This window comes from Cupressus sempervirens, chromosome 1, assembly GCF_028749045.1.
Source record: "Cupressus sempervirens isolate cs-2001-9-10 chromosome 1, ASM2874904v1, whole genome shotgun sequence".
Classification (NCBI taxonomy): domain Eukaryota; kingdom Viridiplantae; phylum Streptophyta; class Pinopsida; order Cupressales; family Cupressaceae; genus Cupressus; species Cupressus sempervirens.
This window is the reverse complement of record NC_143118.1, coordinates 75,544,626-75,568,000: the sequence shown is the minus strand read 5'-3', so window position 1 is coordinate 75,568,000 and position 23,375 is coordinate 75,544,626. Positions and strand designations below refer to the sequence as shown.

At 33.3% G+C, this 23,375-nt stretch overlaps 1 protein-coding gene across 1 annotated transcript in view; it reads left to right on the top strand.

Annotated features, from left to right (window-relative positions):
• The first annotated feature begins 6,629 nt into the window (after positions 1–6,629).
• The window catches only part of LOC149576263 (nudix hydrolase 20, chloroplastic-like), a 105,195-nt gene continuing 88,449 nt past the window's right edge, over positions 6,630–23,375 (top strand). Inside the window, exon 1 of the mRNA XM_089813888.1 lies at positions 6,630–6,708. Coding sequence (XP_089670014.1) covers positions 6,656–6,708 — 53 coding nt within the window. The 5' untranslated portion in view covers positions 6,630–6,655. The remainder of the gene's footprint in view (positions 6,709–23,375) is intronic.

The following is a 23,375-nucleotide window of genomic DNA, read 5'->3' as shown; positions in this document are numbered from 1 at the left end:
TTAGAGGAAGTCAGTTATGTATTGCAAGAATTTTTATGAGGGAGGATCTCATCAAGGAGAAGCGTAGTGGAGGATTGGTTGGACATTTTGGAGATAAAACCATTACTCTAGTTAGTGAGAATTATTACTGGCCATAGTTGCAGCAAGATGTCAAGAAGTTTGTATAGAGTTATAGCGTATTTCAGATGGCAAAAGAAGTAAAGAAAAATATAGGGTTGTATCAGCTATTGCTTGTACTAGAGAAGCTATGGGAGGATGTCAGCGTGGACTTTGTTCTTGGTTTACCAAGGACTCAACAAAGGAATGATTTGATATTTTGTGGTGGTTGATAGGTTTTCAAGATGACATATTTTATTCCTTGCAAGAAGACTAATGATGTTGTGCATGTGGTAGAATTATTTTTCAAGGAAGTGGTGATACTACATGGTCTACCAAAGAGCATCATTTTAGATCGAGATGCTAAGTTTTTTGGGTACTTTGGGCATACATGGTGGACCAACTACAGATTTGAAGTTCAACGCATTACATAATCAACAAACCAATGGACCAAAAGAGGTTGTGAATAGGAGTTTGGGAATTGCTGAATTTTTGGTTGAAGACAAGCTAAAGGGATGAGATTTGATTTTAACATAGGCAAAATTTGAATATAATAATTCTATCAACAAGAGGACTGGTAAATCACCATTCTAAATTCTAGATTGAAGTAGTCTCCTAAATTCTTTTGAATTGAGGAAGCTAGACTAAGGAGAGATAAGTAATGTTGAAGTTGAGGATTTTGCAGAGCACTTGAAGAACATCCATAAGGAAGCACATTACAAAGATGAATATACAATATAGGTCTAAGGAAAATGAGAAAAGAAGGCAAAGGGAATTTTATGTTGGAAATGAAAGCATGGTTCATTTGGGGAAGGAGCAATTTCTAGTAGCTACATATAATAAATCAAAATTGAAGGAGTTTGGACCATGTAAGATCTAAAGAAGCATGATTGAAAAAATGCCTATGAAGTAGAGTTCCCACTAAACTGAATATTTCACTAGTATTTAACATTTCCGATCTGATAAAGTATCATGAAGGAGGTGTTGAAGATGAGGTCATAGGAGTGCAATGGAGCATTCTGACAACTACTTCAGCTATAAAGGAGATTGAGGATATACTGGATAGTTGTGTTGGCAGAACCACATAGAATAGGACATATGCAGAATATATGATCAAATGGAAAGGATGACTTGTAGAAGATTCATCATTTTTGACTACCTGGAGGAGGTTAACCATCTTTGTTTTCCTCTAAAAACCTAAGACATGATAGGGTCACTTCTCAAATTACCCTGGGTGTTTAATGCAAGAGCATCCTTGGTCACCCAAATATATTTTTTGTTTTTGTCTTTTCAATTAGGGTAATTTCAATGCATAGTTTCTATTTGTGGAAGCTTACTATTTTTAGTAAGTTGGTCATATGAGCTAAGAATGTTGTAATTTCATAGGTGGAGGTTCATCTTAGATATATCAGTCTGCCACTTGATTTTCATTGCCATATCATATGTATTGGTGAAGTTAATGAGGATTTTTGGTATAAAAACTTTGAGTTCAATTTTGAAGGCTTTAAAGGCTCCTACACATGGTTGAATCTCATTTGATGGACACTTGCACAATTAGCTACTGTAGATTACTAGATGTTGTTTTCAAAAAGTGGTTACAATTGGGTCTATGGTTAAAAAGTTATGGTCTCTAGAAGTTGGGCTATGTAAAAATATAATTTGTAATTGTCTTGAGCTGATTCTATGCAATAAAATATGAAAATTAATATAATGTTAGGATTCATTGACCACAAGGGTTGGGACTAAATATTTAGAACCTTCCCAAGTGCTGGAAAATTGATAAGTAGGAGATTTTCCATAGCAAGTCAAATTGTTATATTGCTATTAGGATTTAACTGTGTAGTTTTTGAGTCAAACACATTGACCCATGTATCATGAGTAGTGATTCACACATGAATCCATCTCTCATGAGAATAAATGGAATACTTAGCACTCATTGGATCTAGGTGATGCTCATAGAGGTGAAGCACTGAGACTTCCCGAGAGGTCACCCATCCCAGTACCACTCTAGCTCAAGCGCACTTAACTACGGAGTTTCATCCATGGCTAAACTCACTTTTCTTGCAACGCCATTTGCAAAACCTTCACCAAGTGTTGTGCCTTATGAACCATTCATTAGAAAGTCCCTTAAGCTCATCAATTGATAAGTAGGGGATTTTCCACATCAAGTCAAATTGTGATATTGCTATTAGGATTTAACTGTGTAGTTTTTGAGTCAAACTCATTGCGCCATGTATCATGAGTAGTGATTCACTCATGAATCCCTCACTCATGAGAATAAATGGAACACTTAGCATTTATTGGATCTAGGTGATGCTCTTAGAGGTAAAGCATCGATACTTCCTCGGAGGTCACCCATCTCAATAGTACTCTAGCTCGAGCGCACTTAATTATGGAGTTTCTTCCATGATTAAAGCCACTCTGCTTGCAATCCCATTTGCAAAACCTTCACCAAGTGTTGTGCCTTATGAAAAATTCTTTAGAAAGCCCCTTAAGCTTATCAATTGATAACTAGGAGATTTTCCACAACAAGTCAAATTGTGATATTGCTATTAGGATTTAACTATGTAGTTTTTTAGTCAAAATGGAAAGTTGCCTATATAAGGAACGCATGTAGGGTTATCTAGGGTAGTTTTTGGTAGTTGTTCATGGCTTTTTCTTACAGAATATTGTAAGGAAAACATTCATGTGGCTTTGCATATTGTATTTCTAAAATTTGCAATTCCATACTTTTGGAGATAATAAGAAGCCCATTTTTTGTTCTTGAAAATTGCTATTATTTCTCTTTTCCCATTATGTGTTTGTTGTATTAAGGGGAGTACCCTTCATCATATATGTCATGCATAATGCACACAAATGAAAACCATAAAGGCTTCTTTTTGTGTTATGTGTTTGTTGTATTAAGGGGAGTACCCTTCATCAAATATGTCATGCATATTGCACACAAACGTGAACCATAAAGGCTTGCATAAAACAAACAAGGCTTAGAATCACTTAGTCAATGAGTCTAAAACCAACATCACACCAATGAAAAGTGGTCCCTTCCTCAAGGACATTCCAGTACCGACATGTTTTCTTCCCAGCTGGTCCATGCAAATCTTAGTGGTGACTACTCGTGACAATGGGTAATATTGACACCCATAATGTAATATTGACAGTTGCTGGCCAATGAGTGATAATTATTTGGTTCGATGGACATAATTTCTTACAAGAACAACTTATCCAAGGTTTTACAACAAATGTGTTAAGGGCAATACCCTCAACAAATGTAAAGGTGCCACTCACAAATTTTTTCGATAAGCTATGTAAAAGAATATAATATCCTTATCAAGCAGGTCGAATATTAAAATGTAAACTAGCTGAAGTTATAAATCAGGCTCCCACTGGTTATTTAATCATTCTCTAGGCAATCAAAGAATTTATTTATTTCTAGAAGGAAATCACTACTAATTTATTTTGATTTTTCATATAATATTCACAAATATCAGAACCTACAAATCACTTCAGTGTTATTTAGGAAAATTAAAACTCAAAAATATATTATTCAAAGATTCATTGGTCATGTCTATAAAGCATTCAGATTACAATGTTCTATTTAAGTCGAAACACCATTTATTAAATTCCAAACCTCTGCAAATAAGCACAACAACGAACTTTGGGTGAATCCATTTGCCAAGCAGATTGGGTATCCATCTAACCTTCGATTCAATTCTGAAGGGTTTTATCTTCAGAAATTCAACTAATGCAAAACACTAGTCAAATTTTATCAAATCGAATATAATATCCGAACATGGCAAAATGAATTGCAAAACCTTTTGGAATTTCTCTCATGGAGTTGCTTCTTAAACAAGCTGGAGAATTTTATTAAATAAAGTCACTTTATAAAATATGCTTATTTTAGGCACTTCTAATTAAATTAATTAAGATTAAAGTCATCCTTTTATTATTGTATGGGTCAAATAAGACCAATATGGACCCATATGGCGCATAATCAATCAAAGGTGGAAGTAAGAACTCCACCAACATTTTCAAGTTGATGCTTACTACTTGAACCCCAAGTTTTTTTTCCACCAAATCTTGCAGAGCAAATGTAAAGGTTAAGGTTGGCCTAGACACTTATTCAAAGATTAGTTGATGATGCACACCATCAAGACCCATAAGAAGGCTGAGGGGCCATTGTTTTCTTTTCTTGATTGTAAATGTACAATGATACCTTGGAGCAAAGTAAAAATGAAATGTCCCTTTACTAATTTTTTATGATATTTCCAGCCTCAAATCAGAACTTTAAAATCAAACAACCAATATTACAAAGATCTGTCAATTCTCCAATAAAACCCAAATCGGGTATGTCCAAATTAGTGCCAAAAAAAACTTCACAACTTCACAAATTGTTAATAAATCTGAAAATGGACATTTTTACAGAGATTTCAGCAGCATAACAGCCTACAAAATGACATTTCCAGATTTGTACAGCCCTTACACAACAGATCACAAATGTAGAGCAAAACTATGCTCAATCGGGCTCCCGAAATTAACACCAAAATGCCCGAAAACACCAAAAAACACTAATAAATTATCTCAGAAGTTTGATCACGACCCAATACATATATTCGGCTCTATTTTAACATCATAAAGTCTGAAATACAACAGCAAACCAAACTGATATGAAACACTCAACTGAAAACCCAAATTCAAACCAAAAACAATTCTCGAAAACACCCAAATCGGCACTATTCAGCACAAGGGCAAACTCTGTATGAGCATGCACATGGAATGGCTTCAAACTCCCGTCCTTAGCCTTCCTGGAAACCTGCAAACTCCCGTTCTTGGGTCTCCTTCTCCACAGGTTTGGCAGCCTCTGAAGAACAACAAGAAAATTAGCAAGAATCAAGATGTAGAATGAGCCCAAAATGCCTCCAAACCCCTTTTAAAGAGGGCATAACCCTAACTCACGTCCAAGAGGGGTTAATAAAATATAATTTAATAATAATTTTTATTTATTAGTCCATTGGTTTCCAAAGATTAACCCCTTTTTCCGAAATTTCACCTTTTTGGAGCCTGCCTGCCTTAACAAAGTTTATTTTTTTTTAATTATTTGAATAGGGGACATGACAAAAAATGAATATGTGTTTAATTTTTTTAAACCATTTATTACACTCATCATGTTTATTGAAATATTTACCAACTTATAAATTGCATTTTTTATCCTTGCGATTTGTGGTTGGAAGATTATGGTACCCCCATGCTTAATCTTCAAAAGGTTTTCATCCACATACTATCACAACCTTTTAGTGTTGTTAGTTGTGAGCACAAATGGAGCATTTTCTAGGCGATTCCCACAAAAAAATGCATTAGGTTAACTCAACAATGTTTGAATGACCTTGTGTATGTGTAGTGCAAATTTTGATTATATGAAAAAGGTATGACAGGGAAGGGCTCACATAAAGTAACTTGACTTGGATGACATTGATCCATATTCAATAGATTGGAGTGCTGCTCGAGACGGTGATGATATAGATGTGGACCCATTATTTATTGATGATTACCTAGCTGAGTTGGAGAGGAAGGGGAATAAATTGGATGCAAAAGTGGCAACATGTAAGGGGGAACACAAGCTTGGAAATCTAACATAGGCTTCCATTGAGGCACCTATCACTATGGAAAAGGCATCTATTGAGGATGCTGCAACTACTTTAGCACCACCCCTGCAATGACAACCATCTCTTTAGAGATTTAGTTGTAGATGCAATTTATGATTTCTAATTATCATTGATACAAAAACTTGAAACTAATATGTATTCATAGGTTTTAGTTGGTTTGTGGAGTTGGACTTCGACATGTATTGAACCAATTGTATTCAAATGTTGCACTTGTTTTTTTGGTGTATGATTGCTACTTTCCTAAATTCTAATTGCTCTATATTTAACTGAAAACTTTGATTATATATGGTGGAAATCTCAAATTAGTATATATCCTACTAATTTGGTGTATACCTATGTTTTTTTTTCAATATTTTAAGAAGTCATGTATTTTCAAATGTTTGATAGAAGTGGTTAATTTATTGCTGATTTTCTCATTGAGTTTTTAGGTCAACTGAGTTATTTCCTCATTGAAATTTTTCAATTATGATATAAGGTCAATAATTATTAACTTTCCATAGATTTGCCTATATTTTATAAATGTTTGGATATTAAATAATGCAAATCGCTAAGTATACGCCATTCATTGTCCTTTGTAGAGATTCTTCTTCTTGATTTTGAGCAAATAGTAGCTTTTTGGTAGTGCAATCTAATTCTCTACTTCTATGGCATTGTCATGACATCACTGGATAAGTATGCATCCATTATTCGTTATTTTATCCTTGAATTTTAATCAAATTTCAGCTTAGAATTGTATAAATTGCCAAGAAGATTAGTTTTTGACAGTTGTAGCTTTTTATTTTTGGTTAAAAAATGAATAAATAAAATAATATTTTCTACATGAGGACTTTTATTTTTGCATTTAATACAGTCCAATTTTTACAATTATGCAGCCCAAAGGGATCACTTGCAAAGAAAATATGATAAAAGAATGTAGTGAAGAAGCTGGTATTCCAAGGGATGTTGCTGAAATGTATGTTGTTTCCTTTCTCGTCCACCTCTTTACAACATGGAGAGGTACTTTTTAATTGTATTGTCTATGAAATTTTGCAGTATATGTGAGGAACTTTGCTAGTTAAATCTTATCCCTCGCTAAAATGTGATCTTACTTGCTAAATTTAGACTCAAGGACTATTGTGGAACACATTGCACAATGCATACAATCTTAAATTTTGCCAGGTGTGTTTATCAGTCTTAATGTTCTTTCTTGGACGGATATCAAATATGCTCAAAATGCTTGCAAATGATTATTAAGTTGATTAATCAACTAACTAATATGAAAATGGAATTCTTTTTGTATTTTCAGATGCATAGATATGACTTACACATGAAAATGTACACTATCAACAACTAGACAATAATACAAACACTTGGCATGGAACTCTTAAGAGTTGGAAAATATTTATTTGCTTATAAGAAACATTTACAAAAACCAATTATACATAAGCTCACTTGGAATCATTAGCTGATTACGTTTATTGATATGTGGAAAAGTTATCTCTAACATGCTAAAAGTTCTATGCAATATAGTAAAAACTAACTACTGAACATAAAGAAGTGTGCATTAAATATGAATAAGAATAAACTTGTTAAAGCAAATTTAAGCTAACATTCTAGTGCTATTTTTTTAAACATAGTTGAAACAATTACATTTAACTGAATCATAACACTGCTCAAGAAATTGTTAAAAAGTAAAGTCCACACACAACTGAGAGGGAGTCGGGGGATGGGGTGCGAGGGGAGGGGGTGGTGCCAGGTGAATCAGTTGTCTCCAATTAAACTTAAAACCAAACTTATAAATATGAACTCCAACAATTAAAACAATGATGCACAACAATAAGAAACCATACACCATAACACAATGATTTTGTTGACTAAGGAAACCCTTGATCAGAGGGAAAACCCTGGTGGGGATGACATGCACAAGATAGTGTACTAATAAATAAGTCCCTTGTGAAAGGATGTGACCTTGTTAGGAGTCAAATATAATGCATTTAGTAATACAGTCCCCGTTAGAGGACAAATCCTTGTTAGGAACCTTGAACCCTTGTTAGAAGGTTCCAACCTTGTTAAAGGTTGATAGGAAACAAGTAGACCCATTGCCTAAATGCTCTAGCAAGTGTGAAGAATAAACCTTCAGGATAACATCTCCAAAAGAATGAACAAATTAATCTACAACTTACTTTCCAAAATAGTTCCTTTGAAGCTAACCTCAATCACCTAACACAATCACTGCTCTGCTCTAATTATCCAACATGAAAGCTCTCATCTACTAACCACATAGATACATACATGATGATCCCCAACTAAGGAAAACATCTTTCCTTTATATCCTTACAAATAATTAATTAGGTCGGCTTGTTAAGGCTTCCCCAATATATAATTAATTACATAGGTCCATGCTCGGGCATACATGCCTTTATAAGCATTATTACAAATATTACAAGATAGTTCCCAAATGCTACAATGCAAATATTACGTTTTACAATGATTAATAATATGTTTCCTCAATACTGTCGGCTACTCAATTAAATACACTACACGTTACAACTTACAACCTTTCCAAAATAATCCAAGTGCTTTGCCATCAAGAACATAAGTTAACAAACAAGCCTTCTACCATAATCCAAGCTCATTGACATTAATTCCACCTCACTAATAAGATACAACAAAAATGCTACCGTCTATCAATAATCTCTGTACATTTGTCTATTGGCAGTCTTCACCAAACAAACTATAACTCATCCTTAACTGAACATAAGATACAATGAACATAGACATGGTTTCTATATGCATTATTTTACACAAATCTAAGCTCGCATAGCTTAACTTGTCATACACCAACTTCCTTGTGCTAACAATCATCTTACAGTATACAAAATTTTTGTATCACATAAACATATGTTGTTATTAATGACAAAACTAGTCACCAATACAACACATAAGCAATACATCTAAGTGCCAACAAGACCTCTATTCCTAACAATCTCCCCTTTGGCATTAATGGCAACATATGGTGAAAAACCATCAATCCAAAAGTAACCTTGTAACTTGTTGACAATGGAATATGATTTTCTGAATATCCTCAACATAACAACCTTTAAAAACTTTTATACAATCCTACAAAAAATCTTCTTCGATCAATTGTGTTTCCTTTCACTTAGGTTTTTTATTTTACCCCTTCACCACCTTTGACATCAATCGCAAAGGTGTCAATATGCCAAATATCAACTGTCCTTCTAAAATACTCTCTCTTTGATGATGATCTCCATCAAAGTACTTGTATTGGATCAAGTCAATTGGCAACAAAATATATATCAAGTACCAACAAATGTTGTTATGTCAAAAACATTACATAAGAGCTCTAGAAATAGCTCTGCTCACCAACTGCTCCCCATAAGGAACAATACCAAGCATCACATCTAGATGAATGAATTAGGTCTAAATATACTTGACTGATGCAAACCTGCATCAATTACTCTGCACTAGGTGGGGCCATTACCCCAAGCATACCTCTGAGACACTCAAAGGTGTCTTTAGCCAATGATTTAGTGAATATATCTTCTATTTGCTCTTTTGTACTCACATACTCCAATCTGATTTCCTTCTTAGTGACCTTCTCTCGTAGAAAATGATACTTAATTACAATGTGCTTAGTCTTAGAATGTAAAACGGATTCTTAGACATGTTTATTGTACTTGTATTATCACAATGCATAATAGTAGGTTTAGAAAATGTAATATCGATATCTTTTAGCATCTGTTTCATCCACATTATCTAATTGCAGTTATTTGTTTCTTCAACATATTCTACTATAGATTGAGAAATACAATCTTGCTTCTTGCTCAGCGGAGATACTAACCTTCCTCCAAGGAAAAATGCTCCTCCACTTGTGCTTTTTTTGTCATCTACATTTTTTTCTCAATCAAATTTAGTATATGCATACAATGTAAAATCATTAGATCTGTCATACCATAAACCAAATTCCAATGTTCCCTTCAAATATCTGGAAATCCTTTTTACTGCTTTATAGTGTGTCTCTTTAGGATTTGTTTGATACTTTGCGACAATTCTAACTGCATTATCAATATCTAGTCTTGTATGAGTCAAATACTGTAAGTCACCAATCATTGATCTATATCTAGTTTACATAGTACTAGGTGAATCATTATTCTTAGTCAATTTGCATCCTATAACCATAAGCGTTCCAACTGGTTTGCAATTCTTCATGCCAAATCTTACCAAAAAATCTTTAAGATACTTAGTCTGAGATATGAAGATACCATCTTTTGTTTGTGTTATTTGGAATCTCAAAAAGTATTTCATCTCACCAATCATAGACATTTCAAATTCATATTTCATCTCATTAGAAAAACTTATTACTTGCTTCATTATTACCCCCAAAAATAATATCATCCCCAAATGCTTCAATAATTAGTAAACCATAAGAGTTAACTATCAAATACATATTACTGTCTGCATTACCTTTCTTAAATCCCAAAGTCAACAAATGTTTATCCAATCTCGCATACCATGCTTCAGGTGCTTGCAAAAATCCATATAGTTCCTGCACAGACATTGTGCTTTTGAAAATTCTCTACACTCGATAATAGAGGTTGTGAAATCTCAAAAGTTTGCTTGAAACAGAATTGGCAATTATTGCGTTCGTTGCTTATATGTAAGACAACGTGGATTTCGACATTGGTATTCAATTAATATTCTAAACTCTTTAACAACAACTAATGGAGGTTTATGAAAAAATAAGTTTGAAACATTTGTTTATGATTTTGCATTATCAGGCACTCACCCAAGCAGGACAATTACAAGTGAAGCAGGATGATGATTTTCAATTTTGTAATCATATATATTCGTGTTTCATGGCTGCCGCATGGAAAAAAAAAACAAATCAAAATCAGTTCTTCCAACAGACAAAGTCGAAACGATGGAAGTTGGATGAACAACATTTCATTATTGATAAATCTGAGTATGTTAAGTCGATAAAAAAATAGTTGGCATGGTGTGGTTTTAATATTGTATATATTTGTGTTTGTGCGTGTGCGTGTGTGTATGCTAAGTATGATGAGAATGGTGTGTGAAAGAAATTGTAAAAAGAACATTGGGTGACTAAGAGGACGTGAATGACAAAGAATGGAAAAGTAATGAACCGGCACTAAGGAATGAATATTGCTGATGGAAATAATGAATAAATTAAATTTTGCAGACACAAATGCTCTATATTGGATGATTTCCTACCGTCTATATCTTTAGAGGAAGGTATAAAAATTCCTCGTTCATGTTATATTTTGTTTGCATTCTGATGTTACAGTATTGCACCGAGAGAAGTTGAGCAGAGTAATATTGATTTTGGACTTAGTAAATAAGTATATCAGACTACAATGATTTTTGAAGTTTACATAGTTGTACCTATCTAGTTTGATATAACATTTGTATGTTCCGGACTTTAAGAAAGCCAAGGAAATTGTCATGATTATTTTTTATCAGTTCACAGTATTTGATTTGTAATGATTATGACAAGAGAACATATTTATATAGTTTGAGTGATATTGTAACTAGTCATCAGGGACTGTAATGATGTTTCGATTGGTGTCCATTTGCAGTATCCCACCTCTAGTATAGACATTTGACACTAAAACGCAAATCATCAACATCCCTATTCAAATAATTAAGAAATCAATTATTTACTAAATAAGGACTAAAGCATTTCACTATATAACATATTAACTATTCACTAAAATAAATAATAAAGATTATTAAAATAAAGTAATAAATATATTAATATTACTAATATCATTATTTAAAATCCTATGTCGGCAATGACCTATCAAAGGTCATGACCCTTTGATCAGTTTGGAGTACATATTTAAGTCTATGCATGAGTGTAGGGAAAGAGAAACGAATCCTTAGCATCATACAGTCAGCATCGAACATGAATGAAATAATATATATAGCAAAACAAAGACCAATCGAATATCATACAGAAAAGAATGAGGAAGATTAAAAATTTAAGGTTAGTATTGGAACCATAAATGAAAAAATCACGCTTATATAAAGGAGCCCACGTAATTACAAAATAAGGATCCCGAAATTATAGGGAGGGTATTTTTTAAAAGTATGTAATATGGAAGTAGTATATTTTTATTCATTAAAAAAAGCTATCTTTAGGAAACTGAAATAATAATAATATGTTTTATAGAAAAGGGAAAAGGGAAGTAAGTATATGTGATCTTTTGTTTTCATATTAGTATATGTTATAAAAGTTTATTACATCAGTATTAGTAATAACATAGTACGAGTTATATTTGGAATAATGAATATAATTTCTTATATAAGAAATGATGGTTATTGGATGATATTGTGTTGACCTATCAGGTCAACACCATGGATATTAATGAACTTGAACCATGCAGCATGTGAGATATTAAGATCTCCATTGTCCACCATGACCGAGAATCAATATCAAAGTATGGAGCATTTAGATATTAAGATCTCCATTGTTTGCCATAGCTGATAATCGATGTGGCAAAATATTCTTACATTGTCAACATATGCATATGTGAGTAGCCTTGGATACAAGATGCCTGTCCAAGAAGAATCTTAAGGGGTGCGCTTCCGAGAAGATGGCAAGGTAGCTATGAGCTAGGAAGCCCAACTTGGAGACGTCTTTAAGATTGGGGTTAACTTAAGAGGGTAGAATAATATGATTAGTTTTGTTATTGTTGTGATTCTAACCATTATTTTGTAGGAATTACTTGTCCCTAACTAACTCTTAATAGTGGGGACATTACAGTGGTATCAGAACATGATCTTACCATCCTGTAGGATTAATATAGTTATAAACATATCAAATTATTGATACAGTTGATAAAGAAGTTTGGAAAAATGATTAAGAAAATTATCAATATACAAGTGAATTATTGTTTAAGATGGGAAAGGCAAAGTAAATCCACTCGATGTAGGTAGATTCCAAGATAGGTAAGTGTTGATGTCAGTTTTGTACCACTACATAACATATAGAAATTGTGTAATGTCCCTGGTTATCACACTATGGTTTTGTACAAAATTCTTAGAGTTCCCACTGCAAAAGGCCTCTTTATATTTATCATTTGTGCCCAACTGTTTATTTTGTCACAATGAATGTATGGGATTTATGATCTTTTATCAATCCTCACATATGCACACCTCAGATATACCACTAGATCCTTTAGAGATTCAAATATTTGTAATTCTAATTTTTTTTTAATTTACAGATATGCATTATCCTCTAATCGTTAATAAAGTTTATCTCATGAATTTCAGAATCTTAATGGTTGAACTCTATCGATTGTAAATAAATAGATTTCTATCTGAATGCTACGAGATAATCTTGTATGTAGTACATATGACTGATTAAAGGAAGTTGTTCTAACTAGAGCGATTTGTATTGTGGGATTCGGAATCCAGTATTCCTCTTCTTTTTTCCCGTTGATTTGATGCTATCCAAGGTAATTCGCTGTTTCCTTTCCTCTGTTTCCCAACTGCTAGCTGACGGGTCAACTGCTGTCTGATATCCTCTATTAAAATTTATCATAGCTGTTCTGTCAGATCTCTCTATCTCATCTTGATGCCTCTCGAAAGCTGTATCTTGCTTTCTCATTGATTGGAAAGAACTATTCACTAGTTATTTCTATCGGTGAATTCTTTTTTTGTCCCCACTAGTCTCCCCTTAAAAATTTAAGTTTTTCTCTCCAATATATGTGTCTAGGCCGAAAAGTCATGATATCCATTTGGTTGTTTGTGAAATATAATTTATATTAGATGTGTTTTAATATATTCAATATTAATTTAATAGTTTGACTAATTTAGATTTAGATTTTTAATATAATATACAAGTATTTATATTATTATATTGAGGATAACTTTATAGATGTATTACTAAATATACATCTACTCTATCGTAAATCATTATATTGTTTTATTTATTATTTCATTATATATCTCAAATTCATATTATGATAATATACATCATATTTCAAATAATTATATTAAAATTATATAATAATGATTTTACATTATATGTCTTCATTGATTAATTTCTAATTTACATATTGGATATATATACATATGACAATAATCAATATATTATAATTAATATATATTATTGAGTTTATTTCTTTTTTACTTATTATTGGATTATTATGTCATTATTTTAATGTTACATTTTATTTATTTTAAATTTATCTTTATTATTATTAATTTCATATCAGAGAAGGGGACATTACAGTGTGCCCTTCCCAAAATTGCTCGTCCTCAAGCAATGCAAAACTTCTGTGTTTATAATACAACTTGGATATCATCTTACTTGAAACAAAAATTTCAACTTTTGATTAGAACCATTATAAATGTATTAAATATGAAGATTGTTTATCGTACAGGGTAAAGATACTTAATGCATGTAGTATAGCACGATACAACACAAAACAAATGCTTTATTCATATATGCACTCAATGCTTACAATCTGAATACAATGATTACAATGATTCCCATGATGATCCAAAGTCCATTTCAGACGGTGTACATAGACCTTCCTGAAGGGGTGACTCAAGCATCACGCGCCCATTCGGATACTTATTCTACCCGTCGACTACACTATAGATGTTACCGATAACATCATCCCTCCCAAAAGAAAAGTAGTCTTTAGACAACAATACAACAAAACTCAAAATAACAAAGTACATCAAACAAATGTAAGTTTTTTTCTCTAATATATGTGTCTGGGGTAAAAAGTCACGATTATCCATTTGGTTGTTTGTGAAATATAATTTATACTAGATCTGTTTTAATATATTCAATATTAATTTAATATTTTGACTAATTTAGATTTAGATTTTGAATATAATATACAAGTATTTATATTATTATATTGAGGATAACTTCATAGATGTATTTCTAAATATACATATACTTTATCATAAATCATTATATTGTTTTATTTATTGTTTGATTATATATTTCAAATTCATATTATGATAATATACATCATTTTAAAAATAATTATATTAAAATTATATAATAATGATTTTACATTATATGTCTTCATTGACTAATCTCTAATTTACATATTGGATATATATACATATGACAATATTCAATATATTATAATTAATATATATTATTGAGTTTATCGCTTATTTACTTATTATTGGATTATTATGTCATTATTTTAATGTTACATTTTATTTATTTTAAATTTATCTTGATTGCTATTATTAATTTCATATCGAAGAAGGAGACATTACAAATTGAATACTTGATACGAAATATCAAACACTCAACCCTCTCTTGAAAAGTAAATACTCATGAAGACATGAGAAAAATTCCAATGTTCCTTACACCTGTGGATACTAACTCAGTTATATTAATGTGATTTGTTGGTTAATCACGTAGGCTGACTTACGTTGTTAATTCAAGGATTGTCGAACTCTCGTTGATATGGTAATGGTGTCTGGTTTTGTAAAGTATATGAGTGCCAAATAATGTTGATGGTGATGTTGATGGAGGGTGTATCTGCCAATGATGCTTCTCCTTTTCTAGCTTTCTAAGAATGAACTCCGACTACTACACTACTCGTTGCTTTACCTCTACACCTATCAATGGAAAGATTAGCAAATGGATGGGGATCAAATATGATGAAAAATTACCAACGGCTCTACTTCCATAGATGCAAAGATTCAAGGGAAAAATACTAGATTACCACGCAAGGCTTCCTAACCAGCCGCTAGGATGCTAGTGGCCTAGTTTATAGATCCCTATCAAACATCCACTAATATCACCATACAGCCATCCATCTATTTCTACTCTTGCTTAAAAACTTTCTTGAATAAAATCTACTTTAAGAACTTCAATGAAATTTAACTCTAACTATTGGAAGTAGAAACCATGTAATAACACGAAGTGTCCCTAATCACCATGCAAGTCACAACAATAATAAGATAAGCAATTTTGGTATTATCTCAAGCAACAATTTTCTTTAACCCTTTACATATGAGAGAAAATGGCCTTATATAGGGGCCAAAATTATAACCAACAGTAGAGATTAAGAGGTAAAATCAACGATCTAGATCGAATCTCAGAAACCCTCATTAGGGTTGTCACCCCATCGATCAATGAGAAGATGCCACCTCATCAATGGACCAATGAAAAAAAGGAAAAGTGGCAACTAATGAGAAGGCACCAAAATGGTAGCCAATCAGAATCAAACAACTATCCTACCCAAGAAGGAGAATTTGCCACTTGGGCTTACATCAAATGATCCTCTAATATAATTCTACCCTTTTCTTTCATCTTTTTAACCAAGGCAATGAACTTTGCTAGTTTGTCATTGACTTCCTTCATGGGAGGGCAAAGCGTATGCATCATCTTGAGCTCAGCTGAATTCATGATGTTGCTTGTTGTTTGTAGTGTCTTCTCACGATCCTTCTCATATTCTTTTGCATATCTGATAAAGGCATTGAGGGAGGCAAGGGTGCCCAAATGTTTCTTCTTGATCACAACCTTCCCTAACTCATTCAGTCCTGATCCAAATTCTATCTCATTGACGTTCTCCTCTTTGATATCTTCAAAATCAAGTGCAACCCCAACATTGCCCAGCATGGTTTAAATGGAAGTGTAAACGCCTGGGTTGTGCTGTGTAATCTCATTTCGTATCTCTTCAAGTATCCTCAAGCTGATGGTCAAGGCAACAAACCAAGACTCCACCGTACTTATTCCTCCATCTACCAACTTGGTTCTCTCCAAATATCTCTCTAGTAGCTTGATAAATGCCTGTAGCCTAGGAATGGCTAAGTCCTTGACTAGAAAGAAATCCTTCCACTCCCCTTCGAATGCTTTGAATTTGTCTCTCATAGCCACCAATGACCTCAACGTCGAGATAAAAGAAGGAAAGAAATTTCACCCATCTTGAATTTTATCATTGATCCAATCTTTGATTTCTTGCGGCTGAGTCAATATCTCTTCTTTGTTGCTCTTGTTGTCTTGCGGAAGGGCTACTTGATGCAATTGTTGGATAGGCTGGCAATCTCTCCAATACTTTTTTTTGGCCTCCAACTTTACAATCCTCTTGTTTGCCTTCCTCAACCTTTCTCTAATTGAAACCATGCCTTCTTGGATCTCCTCACATTCTATGTCATTCATGATTCTTCCCAAGTTATGCTCTACTATTTCATACTCCTGGGTTACAATCTCATCTACTGCCTTGCTAACCTTTGGTATAGCAATCTGAACTTTTTGGTGACTCTCACCATCACTCTTGATTACCTTTATCACCATTTTTGCAATTTTTTTCTGTTTCTCACTATCTTCCTTTTCCACTAACCCTTGAATATCTTCAACCACTTAGACAGTCATCACCTCATCTTTTGGCATAAGCATTTGCCTCAACCATAGTGGTGCAGTGCATTTCCCTAAATCTAGATTCAGTTCAACTAGCAAAGCATCACCAATGGCCTTGGGCGCTTGGCTTATTTCCTCAATATCAATTGGCCTATCTTCTTCTTCACTAGTGATTGTCACATCATCTCTATGTTGGTTCTCCGAGAGAGGAGAGTACTCGGTACTGTTGTTGTAACCACTTGATTCTGAATCAGAGCTCACGTCTACCATGACCCCTTGTCCACTTGTATTATCCCCTTGGCTTTTAACCTCAGTTATGCTCTCCTTTGACGGTGCTAGATTTTGTCTCTTTGTTGGAGGCTCCTAATGTTCTTTACTTTTATCAACCTCCAAATTTCTCTTCTTTCTCTTAACTGTTCTTTATTGCTAGCTACTACCTTCACCTTTCTGTTTGACTGACTCTGCTGGACCTTCTTCCTCTAGTTTCATCTTCTCATAAGTAAGGTGTACCTTCTGACTTTGTAATTGCCTTAACTTCTCATTGTACCATGACTCAGGTTGTAGATTAACTATTCTTGTAACTACTTCCAAGGAAGGATCCTGATGATCATCCCAATTCACTGGACCAAATTATGTTCCACCCACTGTATTATAATCTTCTCTTAGCACATTTTCATCATCTTCCAGTTGATTGGGAATATCAAGGCCTCTCCATTTGATTGCCCTCATCATGCCCACTGACAATCTTAGGAAAGTTAGCTTCCTCACATGAATGTCATGATGTGCATTGGCCTAAAAATCTTCTATAGTAGGAATATGCTTGAATACATTTTCATGAGATGCCTTACTCTTACTCTATACCATTAGGATTAAATCCTTTTCTTACTCTATACCATCCTAGATGATATCGCTCTAACTCTTTCTTTACAGCTGCAAAGGCAACAAGATTGGGGCAAGTATCATTGTCTATTCCAAATGAGAAGGTAATCCCTGCCTCATCCTTAAGTTTCATCATCTTGTCATAATGCTCAAGTTGCCTAGCGAACTCCATCAAAACTACCTTATTGGGTGGGTAGCTTTGAAGTCTCTTAGGACAAACTGTACTTCAGGCTACTCTAATATACGTGAATTGTGGAAATTGGATGAACCAACTCCCATACTTCTTAACTTTTGCTTTCGCTTCTGATGAGAGCCCTCTAGTAGGTGTCCCTTGCAATATTCTTATCGTCTTCATGGAAAAGGCATCATAAAACATCTTAAACTTTGGTTTTGTGCAAATGAAGCTATGGATAGCACTCGTGTACCAAACATTGCTCTGACCCATTGTCAATTAGTCCTAAAGTCTTAAGTCCAAGATTTTCATATAGTCTCGCAATTAGATAGAAAAGATAGGATCTCATTTAGAATTGCTTTTGGTTTTGCATTGTCTTAAGTTGCAATTGTAGATTTTCACTTATGATTCTAGCCCAATCAAATTTTCTCTTTCCATTTTCAATTTCATCAATAAAGTAGTACATTCAGTTTTTGAATTGCATACCTTGAGCCATGCCCATGATCCGGCTGAGAAGCCGCCATACTTTAACTCAAAATCTGACTTGGTGACTCCCTTCTTGTCTTTGTGTAACCAATTTTGCTTTAGATGAATGAAGTAGGCCTTCTGATTACCTTGAAAGAACTTGGTTGTTTGATCCATCGTTACCACCGTCATGCCTCTATGTTGGAGAATATTGAATACTTCTTCGACCACTTGTCTGCTGATGTTAGCCAACACTCTCTTCCCTTCATAAAAAATGGACTTGGTAACATATCAAACCAGGATGCACACTCCATTACCAAGTTTGGACAAGGCAAGGTAGGAGGGAAAGCTATAGTGTGTATAATTCCGCTCTTGTAGATATTTTTTGCCATGGGGGATTGTCCTTCCTTCAATCTATCCTTTAACTGTACCATGTTTATCATGCCAATATTGGTATCACTTATTCGCCTCACTTTCGAGAAGAAGGTGATCTTAGGCATCATGTCTTCCTTTTCTTTTTGGTATTCATTCCCTTTGGGTTCTTGCTTGCACTAACATCTACCATCCTAAACACTTATTTTTGCCTCTCATTTTAAATGATATGGACTGCACTTATCAATCTCCAACCTTCTTTCTATCATTGGAATCTAGCTTATTTTTGCCTCTCCAAGTCCTATCTCTACACTTATCAATCTCCAAACTTCTTCCCTAGGGATGGGACTACCACTTATTTTTTCCTCTTCGTTACCTTAGGATGGACTACATTTATCAATCTCCAAACTTCAATTCTAGAGTGGTCTAGCTTATTTCTACCTTTCCAAGTGTTCTATTATGAAATCTACACTTATATCTCCCAACTTCAGCCTATCAATGGAAATGATGAAGTGGTGGATGATAAGTGCAAGAAGAAGATAAGGAAAATGAACCAAGCTAGAACAAGGAATAGAATTTTCCTTTCAAACCAATCTTCACCTCTAAAAATGAATAGAATTTTACCTTAAATCTACCTTTACCAATAACCGGGTCTCTTCAAATTCAAATCAGATCTCAAAAATTTTAGTCCCAACACAAAATATGATGCCCTAGCAAAAATTAGAATTCACATACCGTGCAAAATCTGCCCATGCCACTCAAAAAAATTGCCCAATTCTGCAAAAAATTGGATCTGCCCCAAAAAATCACCCTAGGGTAGAAATTGCCCAAGCAAGAAGGAAAAAAATGTCGCCATGAAATGGAAAATCTCACCCAAAAATTGCCCAATCTGGAAATTTGCTTCCCTTTGAATAAAATTGCACATCCAAGGAGGAGGAGAAAAGAAGGAATGAGGAAATAAGAGGAGGGGAAGCCCCTCTTATACCAAACTTTTGGCCTCTCCAAGTGGGCTAACTTGCTTTGAGGGAAAACAAAATGAACTTAGTTTCTCAATTAATGGCCTAGATTCAAAAGAAACATTAAAATTACTTAGCCCTATAGTGAAATTGGCCCATTTAATTGCCAGTTTTGATCAGAAATTGCAAAATAGAAACAATAAAAGCCTAGGAGATGCCAAAATTTTCATTTAACATTTTGGCAATTAAAATATCATTAAAATCAAACGTAGCAAGCCAAAATCAATTTTCAATTCCAAATTCTCAGTTTCCTTTAACATTTCTAAAATCTTCTAGGCAAAATATTAACCAAATTAATGTAATTTTGCAATTCAATCTAATTTCAACCTTGCAATACAATTTCAATTTTTTTTTAAACAAAATAAATCCTTTTCCTGATAGTCAAAATTCAAACTCCAATTTCAATTTAACTATCAAAAATTTCCTTTTCACCAAAAAATTGAAGATTTTCCAAAACAACTAAATCTAAAAAAATTATTTTGAACATGCTCAAGCTTATACAATTATATCAAATTTTCAAAATCTAAGTCCAAATTTTGCAAAATTATCCTACCAGATATCATTTTAACCTCAAAAAAATGTTGGTTGAATTTTGTTTGGCCTAAGGACAAAATTACATGTTCCGAAAAAATCAAGTTAGTGCTAGGTGAAAAGAAATCAAATCCCCTCCTAGCCCAAAGGCGTCCAATGTGTAAAATCGTCAAATTGAAAACCTCTGGACAACTCCAAATTTGCTAAGGCAACCAAAAAAAGGGGGTCCCCAAAAATTTTGGGGCGATGGTCTGAAAACCTCACAATAGTAAGGACATGGGTTTCGATGCACTGAGGAATGATTCCAAGATGGGTGAGGACATGGTTTCGAATACTTTGAGGAAAGAGTCCAAGATAGGTAAGAACATGATTCCAAAATCCCTAAGGAAGGAGTCCAAGATGGGTATGAACATGCAGTCCCAATGCCTTGAGGGAGCCTACTCGTAGATAGGTATCTAGCGCCTTGCGACATTGAGTTTTTCATCCTTTTAAGGAGGTAATGTATGAAACAAAAAGGACTTAAGCTTGACACGCTAACCTATTTAATCTATTTCATTAAATGAACCATCATAGAAACTATATTGAAACTATAAAGATTGATCATGCTATATCCTTGATTATAAAATCAGACTATGCTAGGAATCATTTGAGAAACTCACCAACCTTGACATCATGAATCTATCAAATCCTCCTATGTCATGTAATTATCAAACATGAATTAGTGATATATGGTTGAGTCACTCCTAAAATATGCTAATTAATTTATCATGTAACTTTTGGTTATATCAAGGCAAATTCAATCTTGGAAATTGAACAAGATCTAAGGTTTAAACAAATTAAATGAAATCGTAATTGCTTGAGGACAATCAATTTGGGAGGGTAGGATTGTAACATCCCCCCTCTAGTATTGAGATTTGACACAAAAACACAAATAATCAACATCCCTATTCCAATAATTAAGAAATCAATTATTTACTAAATAAGGACTAAAGCATTTCACTATATAACATATTAACTATTCACTAAAATAAATAATAAAGATTATTAATATAAAATAATAAATAAATCAATAAATATACTAATATTACTAATATCATTATTTAAATCAAATCCTATGTCAACATTGACCTATCAAAGGTCATGACCCTTTGATCGGTTTGGAGTACATATTAAAGTCTATGCATGAGTGTAGGGAAAGAGAAACGAATGGGGGAGAACTCAAAATAATAAAAATAATCCTTAGCATCATACAGTCTTCATCTAACATGAATGAAATAATATATATAGCAGAACAAAGACCAATCGAATATCATACATAATAGAATGAGGAAGATAAAAAAATGAAGGGAAGTATTGGAACCATAAAAGACTAAATCACTCTTATATAAAGGAGCCCACGTAATTACAAAATAAGGAACCCGAAATTATATGGAGGGTATTTTTTAAGGTATGTAATATGGAAGTAGTATATTTTTTTTCATTAAAAAAAGCTATCTTTAGGCTACTGAAATAATAATAATATGTTTTATAGAAAAGGGAAAAGGTAAGTAAGTAAATGTGATATTTTGCTTTCATATTAGTATTTGTTGTATAAGTTTATTACATCAGTATTGGTAATAACATAGTTGGTATATAGTATATTACTAAATGACTATTTCATTTATTTCTATTCCTATAAAATATGTATTATTTTGAATGGTATTAAATAATTTTGAATATAGATATAAATTTATTATTTGAATAGTATTAGTTTGTTATCTTGAATGTAGATGTAAATACATTAATTTGAATAATATGAACGAATTATATTAGGAATAATGAATATAATTTCTTCTATAAGAAATGATGGTTATTGGATGATATTGTGTTAATCTATTGGATCAACACCATGGATATTAATAAACTTGAAGCATAGAGCATGTGAGATATTAAGATCTCCATTGTCCGCCATGGCCAAGAATTGATATTGAAGCATGGAGCATGGAGATATTAAGATCTCCATTGTGAGTAGTCTTGGATAGAGGATGCCCGTCCAAGAAGAATCTTAAGGGGTACGCTCCCGAGAAGATGACAAGGTAGCTATGAGCTAGGAAGCCTAACTTGAAGACCTCCTTAAGATTGGGGTTAACTTAAGAGGGTAGAATAATATAGTTAGTTTTGTTATTGTTGTGATTCGAACCATTGTTTTGAAGGAATTACTTGTCCCAAGCTAACTATAATAGTGGGGACATTACACCATTGAATAGATTTATTTCTCTAAAACATCGGTTGTTTCTCCTTAGGGTTGAAGCCCTAAAAATTGTAAGTGAATAGAGAAATTTGTGAGACTAGCTTAGGACAGTAGCTCCTAGCAGTCTTTGTGCTGGTGGTTTCTGCCGGATTGGGTTTCCACCTTACATCTTGTGTATTATTTTGTAGATTGTCTTCTCTTCACTTTAATGAGATGCCTAAAATAATAGATTTAACAACAAACTAAATTGGAATAAAATATTTTAGAACAATCCTAATTCACCCCCCACTCCCCCTCTTAGGATTGTCATTGTGTTCTACAAAGTCACACGGGGTCACCTTTTTAAGTAATAGGATTTTAGGTACATTGTAATGTCCTTGAAGTGAAAGATATACGATTAAATATAAGTTTTAATCAAAGCCTCAAACTTAGTAATCAAATGCATAACGAGCATAATAAAAATAAAGATAACTCATAATTATGATATCATTTTTATAGCATTTAAAATTAGCATTCATATATATAACTCATTGCCTTCTATTTGTATTTCACTTTTATTGCATTCATTATTACAAATAATTCATAT